Below are 15,520 nucleotides of genomic sequence, written 5' to 3' on the forward strand. Positions count from 1 at the left end.
TGTACCCCCAACAATACGGTGACAACCCCGGAGGTGAAGTTGTCGGATTGAAAAGTTGAACTTGGAAAGATCTGGCGCACCAGATTCTCAAGAATGAGGCCGATTATTTAATCAAGTGAGGCTACTAAAAGCACCTCCTTTTCAGATAGGCAAATGACGGAGTACCCTATATATTAGCTTCAGGGTAAAACGTAAGTCAAAAGAGGTCTTACGAATTTTGACTGAATTGTCACGTCTCGTCCCCAACTGCTCCACTATGTGTCTGTTGTCTTGGTTTCTGTCTGTGTGCTCGCCCCTCCCCTCCTATGTGCCCATGATCAGTGTGATTGTTCCCACCTGCCTCTCGTTACCTGTCATGTATAAAAGTCCTGTCTGCCCCTCAGTCCCGGTCGGATCATTGGTTTTGGTTGCTGTCGTTCGGTGTTGTCGTCCTGTCTTCATGCCGTCATGTCCTGCTGTCTTCTTGTTTCACGTCCCGGTCAGTCAGTCAAGTTATTGTTTGTTAAGTCATGTCAAGTTGCCTTTTGAGTTGCACCAATAAACCCTGGTCCAAGCTGCACTTGGTCGTCCTGCTCCATGCTCCACCCGACCGTGACATGAATATATAAAGACCTATGAACAATTCAGCTTACATAAAGGCTCGGAATACATTGTGTTTGTGTATGTCTGTGAACTAATTAAAGAAAATAGACTTGACAGAAACGGCACTTTTATCTATTTCAGCATTTCATGACGATAAGAGGCTTTATTTTTTTTTGCATTTGGTATACATATGTGATTTACTGTATCTTATCAACAACCACCAGTTAATACATTTAAATGATATGATTGAGCACTGAATTTGATCACCACTGGAAATCTTAACAAGACCTGGACGTCCTCCGTTTGTCTTGAAGTTTCTGATTGGTGGGGGGAATAGACAGCAATTAACAGGCGTAATCATCCAGTAAGGCAGATGTTCGTTTTTGGAGCAAATGCTGATTCACAAATTATCAGACAAAGTGTTTACTCACAGCACTCATAAAGATGATTGAGGCGTATATAGTCATTGTCACTCATCTCTGTTGCTCTGCCAAAATTATCTGAAAACCTATATATGGCAATGATGGTTGCTTGGCGATTTATGGAGAAGAAAAATCTACAATAAATAAATAAATGAATGAATAACCTATTAACACGTTTTCCCATCTTCAATTTATATCACCTAAACTCATAAAATGCAGAACTAAGTGAAAGTCAACTTAGATTTTCCATTGAGGATGGCCATTCATGTTTTCAAATATTTTATAGATTTTTCACAACAGGTAACAATATACCCATAATATAATTTGGTTGTTTAGTTCCATGTCAGAAACAACCAGTTGGGCCAAAAGAACCAAAACATTGAGCAGTTGGGAATCTGCATTCAAATAGATCACATTGTTGTATGGCTTGGACAAATGTACTCACGCGTCGTAATGCATCACAGAGTCATAATCATAGGGAGCACCCATGTTGTTTGTTGGTGCAATATGAAAGTTTGATTCCTTTCCTGTATACACAGAGAAAGCCAAAATTAGTTCAACATTCTTTCAGTAAGATGGTGTACTAGTTTTCAGTTGTATGTATTCTGAGTATTATGAAATATATTTACTCAATAAAAATGATGATGGCGGGACATTTACATATGTGATATTATGAATGCCATTCTGACAAAAAGCCCATCTTACTGTCAAAAACAAGTAGCATACACCACAGACGAGCTGCCCGCCATTTCCAAGAATAATAATAAAATGAACCAGTTCTGTAAAAGTCTATCGGCAAGCTGACCTGGTTCGATGTTTTCATAATTAATTTTGACGTAGTCATCTCTGTCAGGGCGGACTTGCTCATGGTGGATTCCAAGTGCATGGAGGACCTCGTGTTGCACAATGTCTTTTTGCACACAACCATTTTTATCCAAGTCGATTATCTGTCCGCCACCGATCTGACCAAGGTGTGACTGACAGCTGGCACAAAAACACACAAAATCAATCGATCTCATGAGCTCACCGATTTCTGACTTTTAACCAATTGGAAAGGAAAAGAGAATTCATGCAAATTGTTGCCATACTTAATTTTACGACACTAAAGTGAAATGTTTTGCGGCACGCAACTGACTCACACAGACAAAAAAGTAATTTCACACTGGAAAACAACCAGAACAGGACTAAAGTCTGTCAACTTAAAGAAGGAGGTGCTTTTTTATGAACATAAGAGTGAATCAATGGGAAAAACAAATGTGAGTTTTAGTAACTGTATTTCTTACCTATTGGATGATAAGAAGAATAGATAGTCTATATCCCATCTAGTCTTTTTGACAAAGCGATTGCATGTCGTGCGCCCTCCAAAACTAATGTCTATTAGGGCATTTTCAATAATTCTCTTTTGACGTTTGGCTGAAGACAGAAAATTGAACTGCTAAGTTTGACTGATTAAAGTTTCACAGATTGTAGTTAACGATACCATGATTTACTAAAATATCTGGAGATTTCATAGGGAACTATGACTTGGTTTCCAGTTTTGGGCCATTTACAGCCAAAAATGTAGCAGGGGATACCATCCCTAAAAATTCCCTCCTCATCGCTCTTGGGTACCTTAATGTCCCCATATGTCACGTAGGTCAGGTTGCCTGTAGAATAACAAACAGTGGATATTCAAACAGTGTGATTCGTCATGTGGAACTGTCAGTTTCTTTGGTAAGTATTCCCACAACAGGTTGACAATATTCCTGAGATAGACACCAAATTTTGCCAGTCCCTCATCTTTCCTTCATCCCCAGACTTGGACACCCTTCAGTCCATCCTTATTCCTAATTTATTCGTCCCTTCATCCATTGTTGGTCCCAAAAAAGTCCTACCTCCACAGGTGAAAAACCCAATTTGATTCAAATGGTGGAGTGCATATACTGGAGCAGTGGTTCTTAACCTTGTTGGAGATACCGAACCCCACCAGTTTAATATGCGCATTCACCGAACCCCTCGTTAGTGATTTTTTTTAATTATTTTTTTTAATTCAAGACATAGATGTTTTTACACTGGTGCACAAAATGAGCCGTGCATGAACATCACCTTGTTCAAAGAACAAAACCATCACAATGCATGAACTCTTAACAAATTACATACTGGCAAATCAGAATTTACACAATAAATCTGGTTTGTTCAGACCTCCTCAGTGGAGGCTCAGTCGAACCCCTGAGACCGACTCACCGAACCCCTAGGGTTCGATCGAACCCAGGTTAAGAACCACTGTACTGGAGTATTTACACTCCAGTGGCTGCCAAGAATTTCTACAAAGCTTCAAATTCACTTATTTTTAATTGCAGCTTCAAAACACCAAAACGCTTCAAACCCCAAAACAGGACAATTTCTGGGATGGAACGAAACACAACTATGAGTGCTCAGTCCCTCCTTTTTTGACTTTCTTATTCCTCATCCTTCAACTGCAAAATGTCTTTCTGTCCGTTCGTTACAATATTCATGTTTTTCAAAAGTCACCCTCATAATCCTAAAACAAATTAAAGGTAACTACCATGTCCATTCTTAAATGTTGTGTTGATCTGTTTCAATTGTAGTATTTCAATTTTTTATTAAACATACCTGGAAAAACTGAAGTGAATTTGCATATATATGCAACATCACAAGATTATAAGCACTAATTTCACTAACAACTGAGACAGACTCATGTTTCCCCGTTTGCATCTAATAACAAAATTTAAGTCATTTATTTGTTGCCTGCGCAATTCAAAAGCTATTGGGACACATTGGGATGAAATGTGGAACTCCTTGCTTGGTGGAATATATTGTGGTTGTATACCACCATGCGTTTTGTGCTTCACACAAATTATTGTAAGGGTGTCAAAGACAATTTTGTCACGTGCCGCATCATGGACTTTGGAAGACCACCATGGCTATGAACAAATTACAACAATTTGATGAATAACTAGTTTGGAAATAAGAGTCTCGTAAAACTGTTCAACTGAGTCTCAGAGTCATTGCTGTGCAATAACATCCTGCTCTCCACACCTTTTTTTGAATTGTCTACACTGTTTGTACTACGTGTCCTCTCTGCATCCATTGCAGCCTGGTCATCCTGGAAGAGGGACCCTCCCATCTGTGGTCTCTTCTCAAGGTTTCTCATTTCCCCTAGTTGGAGTTTTGAGTTTTTCCTTGCCCTCCTGGGAGTTTAAGATCAGGGGATGTTTGAGAATATTTGTCATTTTTCACACGTCATGAGTGTTGTTAGTCACCTAAATGTTGAACAGAGGCTGTGATGTACCGAATTCAAATTCCTTGTTTGACACGCTCAAACATGGCAAATAAAATCTCTTGAACCTTGAATATTTTAAAAAGTTGAAACGTAACCAAATCTGCTGGCAATCGCTCTATTTTCTTTTTTAAAAGTGAAGACAAGTTACAATTTTATTATTGACAGATGAAAAAAAATAGAGAGATTGCAAGCAGATTTTGTTTCCATTCAAGTTTTTAAAATATTTGAACAGTTTTACTAGTTTTACTACTTGTGAAGTATAATTATGATAGATGACAAATACTAGATATTGGATCATTCAAACAATTGAGTAATCCAGCATTCTAGATGCCAAATCAAGTCCTAATAAGGAAGTTTCCATGATTTATTTTAAGACATTATGCAACTTGAGGCTTACTACTTTTGAACTATAATTATGATAGATGACAAATGCTAGATATTGGATCATTCAAACAATTGAGTTCAGCCTCGAGTTACATACCAATGTCTTAAAATAAATCATGGAAACTTCTATATTACGACTTAATTTGGCATCTAGAATGCTGGATTACTCAATTGTTTGAAAGATCCAATATCTAGTATTTGTCATCTATCATAATTATACTTCAAAAACAGTAAAACTAGTAAAACGGTTCAAATATTTTAAAAAGTAGAACATTAACAAAATCAGCTGGCAATCTCTCTATTTTTTTTCGTCTGTCAATAGTAAAATTGTAACTTGTCTTCACGTTAAAAAAAAAAATATATAGAGATTGCCAGCAGATTTTACCATTTAACTTTTTAAAATATTTGAACAGTTTTACTAGCCTCTCGTTTCTAAACCAGTTATTCATCAAATTATTGTAATTTGTTCATAGCCATAGTGGCCTTCCAAAGTCCACGATGCGGCACTTGACAAAAATGTCTTTGACACCCTTACAATAACTTGTGTGAAGCACAAAACGCATGGTGGTTTACAACCACAATATATTCCACCAAGCAAGGAGTATAATTATGATAGATGACAAATACTAGATATTGGATCATTCAAACAATTGAGTTTAGCCTCAAGTTGCGTAATGTCTTAAAATAAATCATGGAAACTTCTATATTACGACTTGATTTGTTATCTAATGCTGGAATAAGTAAAAGACACACCCTATGTACAACTTATAAAGGACAAACACCAGGTACCACGGGCATACCTGAAAACACCAGTAAGACAAACTTGCTCTGCTTTTACCTATTTTCCTTCAATCTCTCTCTCTCTCTCTCTCTCTCTCTCTCTCTCTCTCTCTTTCTCTCTCTCTCTCTCTCTCTCTCTCTCTCTCTCTCTCTCACTCTGTCTGTCTATTTCTCTGTCTGTCTCTCTGTCTCTCCATCTCTCTAATAAACACACTGAGATTTTAACATCTATATATTTTTTTAGTTATTTATCTTCATTTTTAGAAAACAGCGACACCATGACGCCAATTGTCATCACTGTTCTCCTTCTGTCTGTTGCAGCCGTTTCTTCGGTAAGATCAGGTTTACAAACCCGTAATCAGTGATATGGTTTTAATACAAAAAAAACCTTTTGCAAACTTTTAATGCCAAAAAGTCTGTAGTCTTCAGAATTTGCAAAGTGCTTTCTGAAGATTTTAATGCCATTTTTGCTTCTGTAGGACTTTTCGCCTACTGTATTTTCAAGGAAAATTTACACAAACGTGTAGTCTTAGTTGCTTCAGAGTTTCTTTGGGGGGTCTTCTACAAAAAAAATGATCAATATATGAGAAATGATAAGTCTTTTCACATGTGCACTATTGTAAAATGGACACTTAAAAATGTGATTTAAAAATGTGTTTTGTTACTGCCTTTTTCCAGGTCTCAATACATAGAAATGGCACAAAGAAAATGGGTGTGTAAAAACCAATGTAATTTGTCAACCCTAACAATGGATGTTTGGGTTATTTAATTCTCAATGTGAACAAATCTTCTAGTGCTTATTTGTGATTGTATTCTTATTTTTTCCAGAAGAGTCCGTTTCTGCGAAAATTGAAAAGGCAAATGCAAATGTAAACCCAGGTCAGTGTTTTCATTTTAGACTGAAATATATTGAGATCTATCTCTGAGCAGCATTCAGCTGACATTTTATTTGACTGTTTTTATTATAGATGTACTTGTTGTAATACCTCTGGACTATAAAGAATTGAACTTTAAATCATTCATTACAGGTCAAACTGAAGTTCCACATTTCATCCCAATGTGTTCACATAGCTTCTGAGTTACGCAGACAACTAATAAATGACTTAAATTTTGTCATTCGACGCAAACGGGGAAACATGAGTCTCAGTTGTTAGTGAAATTAGTGCTTGTGATCTTGTGATGTTGCATATACATATATACAAATTCAGTTCAATTTTTCCAGGTATGTTTTAAAAATTTTGAAAACTATAATTGTCATTGCCATTTTAAAGCGATTGGCGTTTTGAGGCTGCAATCAAAAAGAAGTGAATTTGAGACCTTGTAAAGCTTTTTGTTAGCCACCATGTGTGTAGATACTCCGCTATATGCACTCCACCATTTGAATCAAATTGGCTTTTTCACCTGTGGAGGTAGGACTTTTTTGGGACTGACAATGGACGGAGGGACGAATGAATTAGGAATAAGGATGGACTGAAGGCTGTCCAAGTCCGGGGATGAAGGATAGATGAGGCACTGCCAAAATTTGGTGTCCATTGTCTGTTCCACATGACGAATCACACTTTCTGAATATCTGCTGTTTGTTATTCTACAGGCAACCTGACCTACAACCTGACATATGGAGACATTATTGAACACATAAGCGATGAGGAAGGAATTTTGAGGGATGCTACCCCCTGCTTCATTATTGGCTGTAAATGGCCGAAAACTGGAAAAGAAGTCATAATTCCCTATGAAATCTCCAGAAATTTTAGTAAGTCATGATATCGTTATGTACTATAGTAAGTGTAACTTTGATCAATCAAACTTAACAGTTAAATGTTCTGTGTCTGCAGCCAAACGACTAAAGAGATTTATAAAAGATACCCTAAGAGAGTTTAGTAGTGGAGAGCGCACAACATGCATTCGCTTTGTCAGGAAGACTGAAATAGATATAAACTATCTATCCTTTGTATCACAAAATGGGTAAGAAATACAGTTACCAAAACTCACATTGATTCAGCTTATGTGCATAAAAAAGCACCTCCATCTTTGAGTTGAGAGACTTTAGTCCTGTTATGATTGTTTTCCAGTGTGAAATTACTTTTTTGTCTATGTGAGTCAGTTGCTTGCACGCAAAACCCAAAAACATTTCACTTCAGTGTCGTAAAATTGTGTGGCAACAATTTGAAAAAAAATCTGTACATCTCTCTTCCTTTCCAATCAGCGAGCTCATGACATCAATTGATTTTGTGTGTTTGTGTGCCAGGTGTCGGTCAAACCTTGGTCAGATCGGTGGCGGACAGATAATTGACTTGAAGAGAGACAAATGCATGCGTAAAAACATTGTGCAACACGAGGTCCTCCATGCACTTGGATTCCACCATGAGCATGTCCGCTATGACAGAAATGACTACGTCACCATCAAGTATGAAAACATCAAACCAGGTCACCTTGCCGAGAGACCTTTTACAAAACTGGTGCCGGACGTACATGAGAACATTTTGTATATGGTTCATTTTATTTATCTTCTTGGAAAAGGCTGGCATCTCGACTATAGTGTATGCTGCTTGTTATTGACTGTAAGACGGGTGATGGGCACTTTTTGTTAGAATGGAAATGGCTGGCAGCTTGTCTATAGTGTATGCTAAGATGGGTGATGGGTACTTTTTGTCAGAATGGCATCCATATTATCAAATGTACCTCCATCCTCATCATTTTTACTGAGTAAATAAATTTCATGAGAGTCAGAATATACAACTGAATCTGGTACATAATGTTACTGAAACAATTTTAAATTACTTTTGTTTGGATTTCTCCTTTTATGCAGGAGCGAAAAAAAACTTTGACATTGCACCAACAAACAACATGGGTGCTCCCTATGATTATGACTCTGTGATGCATTACAACGCGTGAGTACATCTGTCCAACCATACAACAATTTGATCTATTTGAATGCAGATGTCCAACTTCTCAATGTTTCTGTTCTTTTTGCCCAACTTGTTGTTTTCTAGCATTGAACTAAATATCCAAAATCCCAGCAGCTGTTTGAACTATTTATTATGCAAATATTGTTACCTGTTGTCGAAAATCCATCCATCCATTTTCTTCCGCTTATCCAGGGTCAGGTCGCGGGGGTAGCAGCTTTAGGAGGGATTCCCAGACTTCCCTCTCCCCAGCCACTTCGTCTAGCTCATCCCAGGGGACCCCAAGGCGTTTCCAGGCCAGCTGAGAGACATAGTCTCTCCAACGCGTCCTGGATCGTCCACGGGGTCTCCTACCGGTGGGACATGCCCGGAACACCTCCTCAAGGAGGCGTCCAGGAGGCATCCTGATGAGATGCCCGAGCCACCTCATCTGGCTCCTCTCAATGTGGAGGAGCAGCGGCTCTACTCCGAGTCTCTCCCGGATGACCGAGGTTCTCACCCTATCTCTAAGGGACAGCCCAGACACCCTGCAGAGGAAACTCATTTCAGCCGCTTGTATCCCAGATCTTGTTCTTTCGGTCACGACCCATAGCTTGTGACCATAAGTGAGGGTAGGAGCGCAGATCGACCGGTAAATTGAGAGCTTTGCCTTTTGGCTCGGCTCTCTCTTCAACATGACGAACCGGTACAGAGTCCGCATTACAGCTGACACTGCACCGATCCGCCTGTCGATCTCATGCTCCATGCTGCTCTTGTTCGTGAAAAAGACCCCAAGATACTTGAACTCCTCTACTTGGGGCTGGAGCTCGTCCACAATCCGGAAAGGGCATTCCACCCTTTGATCATCAAGTCGATCATTGATCGAACTGCGGCCTAGGGTGTCCTGGTGCCAAGTGCACACATGGAGACCCTTATGTTTGAACATGGTGTTCATTATTGACAATCCGTCTCGAGCACAGAAGTCCAACAATAGAACACCGCTCGGGTTCAGATCGGGGGGGGGGGGGGGGGGGGCGTTCCTCCTAATCACGCCCTTCCAGGTCTCACTGTCATTGCCCACGTGAGCATTGAAGTCAACCAGTAGAACGATGGAGTCCCCAGAAGGAGGTTTCTCCAGCACTTCTTCCAAGGACTCCAAAATGGTGGGTACTCTGAGCTGCCGCTGGGTGCATAGCTACAAACAACAGTCAGGACCCGTCGCCCCACCCGAAGGCGGGGGGAGGCTACCCTCTCGTTTACCGGGGTGAACCAAAATGTGCAGGCAACCAGCCAGGGGGTAATAAGTGTACCCACACCTGCTCGCCTCTCACCGTGGGCAACTCAAGAGTGGAAGAGAGTCCAGCCCCTCTCGAGAGGGTTTGTAACAGAACCCAAACTGTGTGTGGAGGCAAGTACAACTATATCTAGTTGGAACTTTTCTGCCCCGCACACCAGCTCGGGCTCCTTTCCAGCCAGAGAGGTGAGATTCCATGTCCCTAGAGCCAGTTTCTGCAGCCAGGGATCGGACTGCCAAGGTACCCGCCCTTGGCCGCCGCCCAGCTCACTATGCACCCAACCCTTTTGGCCCCTCCCACAGGGGGTGAGCCCATGGGAAAGGGGACCCACGTTCCCACCCACTTGGCGAAGGCCCGGTCACCAGACGCTCGCCTTTAAGCCCCCACGCTAGGCCTGGCTCCAGAGAGGGTCCCCAGTGACCCGCGTCCGGGCGAGGGAAAACCAAATTCAATTTTGTTAAACATCACAAGGGGTTTTTGTGAGCCGTGCTTTGTCTGGCTCCTCACCTAGGAGCCTTTTGCCATGGGTGACCCTACCAGGGGCATGAAGCCCCAGACAACATGGCTCCCAGGATCATTGGGTCACTCAAACCCCTCCACCACGATAAGGTGATGACTCACGGAGGGGTGTTGTGGAAAATCTATTTAGAAAATATTGGAAAACATAAATGGTCATCCTCAATGGGAAATTTAAGTTGACTTTCACTTAGTTCTACATTTTATGAGTTCAGGTGATGTAGATTGAGGACAAGAAAACTTGTTAATAGGTTATTTATTTATTTATTTGTTTATTTATTTATTTACTGTAGATTTTCCGCCTCCAAAAATGGCCAACCAACCATCGTTGCCAAATATAGGTCTATAACTCATTTTGGCATTACAACAGAGATGAGTGACAATGACTATGCACGCCTCAATCGTCTTTATGAGTGCTGTGAGTAAACACTTTGTATGATGATGATCTAAAAACATACAAAATACATTGACGTCTGACTTACTGGATGATTACACCTGTTAATTGCTGTCTATTCTCCCCACCAATCAGAAACTTCAAGACACACAGAGGATGTCCAGGTCTTGTTGAGGCCTCCAGTGGTGATCAAATTAAGTGCTCAAGCATATCATTTAAATGTATGAACTGGTAGTTGTTGATAAGATACAGTAATTCGCATAAGTATATCCAATGCAAAAAAAATAAATTTCAAAGAAGTAAATGTGTGAGTTTTCCCTTTAAAAGATTCTCTCTAGGATATTTCTTACAAGACTCCAGATTGACAATCCACAGATGAACTGACATTGATTTATTCTAAGCAGTAAAAATGAAGGACAAAGGCTCACTCACCACCGGCCATTTTCATGTCATCAACTTTGGTACCTTGGCAATGTAGAAAAGCAAGGACGTGCCAGGACAAAGGGTCGTTAATGGATAGTGTTCAAGTTAAAGTCAAGAGATCCTATAATTGAGGAATTAACAAGATCGGATGTAAACAAACACATACACATACACATACAAAAGCCAGGGTCAATCGACATTCTGGCAATGAACAAATGGCAAAACATGGCTTACGAGGCCGGAAGCAATAGAAGAGAAGTCAGTTGTAAACACTTCTAATTTTCTGAAGAAAAATGTTGTCCTGTTGTGGTTTTGGTTGCCAAAACCGTAAACGCAAAAACTATTGTTAATATCACATCAGAGGTGTTAGAGTGGTCCTCACTCTAACTTCTTTGCAAGAACCACACGTGAGACAGTTTGGCCATTTTACTCCTGCAATAAAGAGAAAACCATCTGCACACTGTGTGGTACAGTGATGATTGAAGGCAGTCTGACTTAGACCTCTTGCAAGGGCATATTTATTGAGAAAAAGCAGGGTGGGGGTGACAGGTTTGGTGAACATCCTGTCAAATCAGAGTAGGGGGTGTTTAACGATGTTGTAAACAGAACAACTTTGATTGTTTTCTCTGCAGCTGATCAACTAGTGCAGAGGATCTTAGCACTTTGTTTTACTATGTTGTTAAAACAGGACAAGTTTGGTTAATCATTATAGTTTACATTCCAACATAATCATACGATCAAAATAATCCATCAACCCTAACAAGAGCCTCTGTCATGAAATGCTGGTGTGTCAATTCGAAAGTCAAAAATTGGTTGGTTGGTTGGTTGGTTGGTTGGTTGGTTGGTTGGTTGGTTGGTTGGTTGGTTGGTTGGAAGTTGGTTGGTTGGAAGTTGGTTGGTTGGAAGGTGGTTCGATTCGACCCAAAATTGTTGGTTTGTTTTTTGACAAAAATTCATTTGTTTAAAAGGTGCGTAAAAGGCCGAAATGTAAATAGTGTGCAAAAAACCTGTTGTACTACTAGTCCTGTTGATGTCATTACTCCTGGAATGACTCTTACCCAATCAATTGTTTTGTCAGTTTTTGTTGGCTATAATAACCAAATAGCCGGTTCGATTCCACCTCCGACCCTCCCTGTGTGGAGTTTGCATGTTCAGCCCGTGCCCGCGGGGGTTTTCTCCGGACACTCCGGTTTCCTCCCACATCCCAAAAACATCCTTCTTAGGCCAATTGAGCACTCCAAATTGCCCCTAGGTCTGAGTGCGAGTGCGGATAGTTGTTCGTCTCTGTCAGCCCTGCGATCGGTGGCAATCAGTCCAGGGTGTTCCCCGCCTATGGCCCGATGACTGCTGGGATAGGCTCCAGGACACCAACGACCCCCGTGGGGACAAGCAGCATAGAAAATAGATGGATGGATGAATGACTAGCCAAATAATTGTTGTGGCTAAACTGATCCGTCTGGCCATAGATCAATCCATTTTTACCATCTTGTTAGTCAAAGTCGAAAGTCAAAGTCAAAGTCTGCTTTATTGTCAATTTCTTCACATGCCAAGACACACAAAAAGATTGAAATTACATTCCCACTATCCCACGGTGACAAGACAGTTCACAATGTACATACAAGTAAACAACACAAGAAAAATAAAACAAGAAGGCACAATCAATGAATAAATAAGAGTGATGAATAAATAATAAATAAACAAATAACACAATAAATAAGTACAGGATGCTACGCAGAAGGGGGAAGAGAGTTCAGGATCCTAACAGCAGGAAGTTGTTGTCCCTGCACCACGCGGTCAGAAGGTCAACCTCCAACCTGTACCGAGTCGTCAGCAAACTTCACTATGCGCTGTAGGACGCAGTGCAGTCATGCGTCAGCAGGGTGGAGAGCAGCGGACTGAGCACACAGCGTGATGCTGGCGGAGATTTTGTCGCGAACACGTACCACCTGAGGCCTCTGACAGAGGAAGTCCAGTAGCCAGTTGCAGAGGTAGGTACTGAGGCCCAGCTTATCGAGTTCGCAGATGAGTTTTTGTGGCACAATGGTGTTGAAGGCAGAACTGAAGTCCACAAACAGCAATCTCACATACGAGTCCCTACTCTCCACGTGGGAGAGGGCCGAGTGGAGGCCATCCTCAGAGGACTGGTTGGCCCGGTACGCAAACTGGAAGGGGTCTAAGGTGGGGGGGGAGAATGGATCTGATGTGCTCCAAGACAAGCCGCTCAAAGCACATCATGATGATGGGCGTCAGGGCCACGGGGCGGTAGTCATTGAAGCAGGACGGAGCAGGCTTCTTCGGCACAGGTACGATGGTGACAGCCTTGAAACACGAAGGGACGATGGCCTGCTGCAGGGAAATGTTAAAGATGTCCGTGAAGACACCCGCCAGCTCCCCAGTGCAGTCCTTCAGCGCTCGACCTGGGATGTTGTCAGGGCCCGCCGCCTTACGGGTGTTGATAGCGGCAAGCGCCCTCCTCACGCTGTCGGCAGAGAGGCACAGGGGCTGCTCGTGTGGAGGGGGAGTGGTCTTCAGCGGGCAAGTGCTGTTCTGAGCGTCGAAGCGAGCATAGAAACGGTTAAGATCGTTGAGCAGACGGATGTCGCCCTCACAGCTCTGCGGCGCGGGCTTGCAGTCCGTCATCATCGGTTTAAAGTCCGTTTTCCAGGCGCCGCTGGGTTGGACTGGGTTCTTGATATGGCTTTCTTCCACCGGGAACGGTCCATGGCCATCTCGTGGTTGATGCCGAGTGCCTTCATGTCGGCTGACACGGTTGTCTGCCAGGTCTTTTTAGGTCGGCCACTGGGTCTTGTTCCCTCTACGTCAGTGTTTCCCAACCTTTTTTCATTCACGGCACACCTTTTCATTGGAAAAAATCTCGCGGCACACCGCCAACAAAAATCTGTTAAGCTCCTATATTAAAATCAGTTATATTACAATGAAAGACGTAAAGTCCTATTCCTATATATGTATGGAGAGTTGAATAATTTAATAGAAATAAATACTAAATATTCTTTAAATTGTATTTCTTTTTTTAAATAAAAGTGACATTTTTTAAAAAGGTTTTAGACGGTGTAAGAAATAAACTATTTAAAGTGATTGTGATTAAAATAGAATCAACGTGATTTTGTTTACTGTTTTAGACTAGGTCTATAAATATTGCAACAATAAGAACAGTCACTTTTAAAGACGCTCTGCCTTTCTGACAGCAGCTGAGTGGCTATCACAGTCAAGGTGTCTCGACTTGACTGCTTATTTTATGCATGTGAAAAATAACCAATCCAGGTTCTCCGGTTGAACTGCATGCTCTGATTTCCATTGGACCACAAACGCACCACAACCGTCATAGTGTCTGTCACTGTTAGCAAAAGCACACAGCAACACACACATAAAGTGAATATGTGCCGGTGCAATACAATTAGACCGACACAATATGAAATCTCAAAATTCTCAGATTCTCCACGCATGCACGATTAGCAAGTGGCTGACCAGGCCTTGCGCAAACTGACCACTGGTTTGGCGATCCTGTTTACAATGCGCTCCGTAATTAATATTGGACAATCCCATGGCACAGCTGAACGTCTTTCACGGCACACCAGTGTGCCGCGGCACAGTGGTTGGGAAACACTGCTCTACGTTATACGACATAACTTTCTTCACCCAGTCGTTCTCGTCCTTCCTCACTACATGTCCGTACCATCGCAGTCTGCCTCTCCTCACCACATCCACTATGGCCTCCACTCCCATCTTCTTTCTCAGCTCTGCACTGTTTTTTTTCTCCCTCATTGACACACCACACATCCATCTGATCATCCTCATTTCTGCTCTGTTTAGTTTTTCTTCGTGTTCTGTTTTCAGGGCCCATGCCTCATTTCCGTACGTCATACTACTTCTGACGCAGGCTGAGTACACTTGGCCTCTCATCTTCAGGGATGGGGCCTTAGATGTTAAGAAGGGCATGAGTTCCCTGAATTTCTTCCACCCGCTTCTCACCCTTGTGGTCACTGCTAGGTCCACCCCCCCATCAGCGTTAAGCATGTCTCCAAGGTAGCAGAAGCTGTCCACCACCTCGTACATCTCCACATCTACTATGAGCCCCTCTTGCTCAGCTGGGTCTGCTTGGGCGACTTCTCCCCTGCACCGCTTGCATTTGAAGGTCTCACTTGCAGCTAGTAGGCTGCCTTTTACTCCGCTGCATCTCCGGTGTACCCATCTCTGACAACCCTTGCACCGGATAGAGTTAGCTTGCACACCCTTCCCGCAAACTTCACATGGCCATGCTCCTGACTGTGGTACCACTCCCAGGCCAGCACCACCGACCATGACCTTTGATTTTGCTGCATTCACCTTCATTCCTTTCACTTCCAGGCAGGTCTTCCAGGCTGCTAGCTTCCTAGCTAGGTCTTCTCGACTGTGAGCCATCAATACCAGGTCATCCGCGTAGGGCAGCTCCCATGGTAGTCCACCCCTCACTTCCCTCGATACCACATCCATCACGATAGCAAACAATAATGGGCTGAGCACCGATCCCTGGTGCACCCCTACCCTTACTTCAAACCCAT

At 42.2% G+C, this 15,520-nt stretch overlaps 1 protein-coding gene and 1 long non-coding RNA gene across 5 annotated transcripts; one reads left to right on the forward strand and one right to left on the reverse strand.

Moving 5' to 3' along the window:
• Window positions 1-726: 726 nt before the first annotated feature.
• Window positions 727-2,148, reverse strand: LOC125967494 (uncharacterized). The gene is made up of 4 exons (XR_011086720.1): window positions 1,810-2,148; window positions 1,450-1,531; window positions 1,014-1,138; window positions 727-899 (listed from the first exon to the last, which is right to left on the reverse strand). It is a non-coding gene; the product is annotated as an uncharacterized lncRNA (long non-coding RNA).
• A 3,327-nt stretch (window positions 2,149-5,475) lies between these two features.
• On the forward strand, window positions 5,476-10,842 carry LOC125967487 (low choriolytic enzyme-like). 4 transcript variants are annotated; one of them, XM_068650448.1, is made up of 10 exons: window positions 5,476-5,523; window positions 5,566-5,783; window positions 6,130-6,163; window positions 6,280-6,330; window positions 7,043-7,201; window positions 7,284-7,413; window positions 7,697-7,875; window positions 8,258-8,339; window positions 10,438-10,562; window positions 10,674-10,842. In XM_068650448.1, coding segments are annotated over exons 2-10 (816 nt in total). In that variant the 5' UTR covers window positions 5,476-5,523; window positions 5,566-5,729; the 3' UTR covers window positions 10,676-10,842. The 4 variants fall into 4 exon arrangements, with proteins under 4 accessions (XP_068506549.1, XP_068506548.1, XP_068506547.1 ...); XM_068650447.1 differs by having other exon boundaries at window positions 5,489-5,529; XM_068650446.1 differs by having other exon boundaries at window positions 5,499-5,523; window positions 5,570-5,783; window positions 6,283-6,330.
• The last annotated feature ends 4,678 nt before the right edge of the window (window positions 10,843-15,520 follow it).

Source organism: Syngnathus scovelli, chromosome 4 (genome assembly GCF_024217435.2).
Source record: "Syngnathus scovelli strain Florida chromosome 4, RoL_Ssco_1.2, whole genome shotgun sequence".
NCBI classification, from domain to species: domain Eukaryota; kingdom Metazoa; phylum Chordata; class Actinopteri; order Syngnathiformes; family Syngnathidae; genus Syngnathus; species Syngnathus scovelli.

Coding starts and splice junctions, on each gene's coding strand:
- LOC125967487 (XM_068650448.1), top strand. CDS start 5,730: ATGACGCCAATTGTCATCACTGTTCTCCTTCTGTCTGTTGCAGCCGTT. Junction 6,331..7,042: donor AAATGCAAATGTAAACCCAG/GTCAGTGTTTTC, acceptor GTTATTCTACAG/GCAACCTGACCTACAACCTG. Junction 8,340..10,437: donor TCTGTGATGCATTACAACGC/GTGAGTACATCT, acceptor TATTTACTGTAG/ATTTTCCGCCTCCAAAAATG.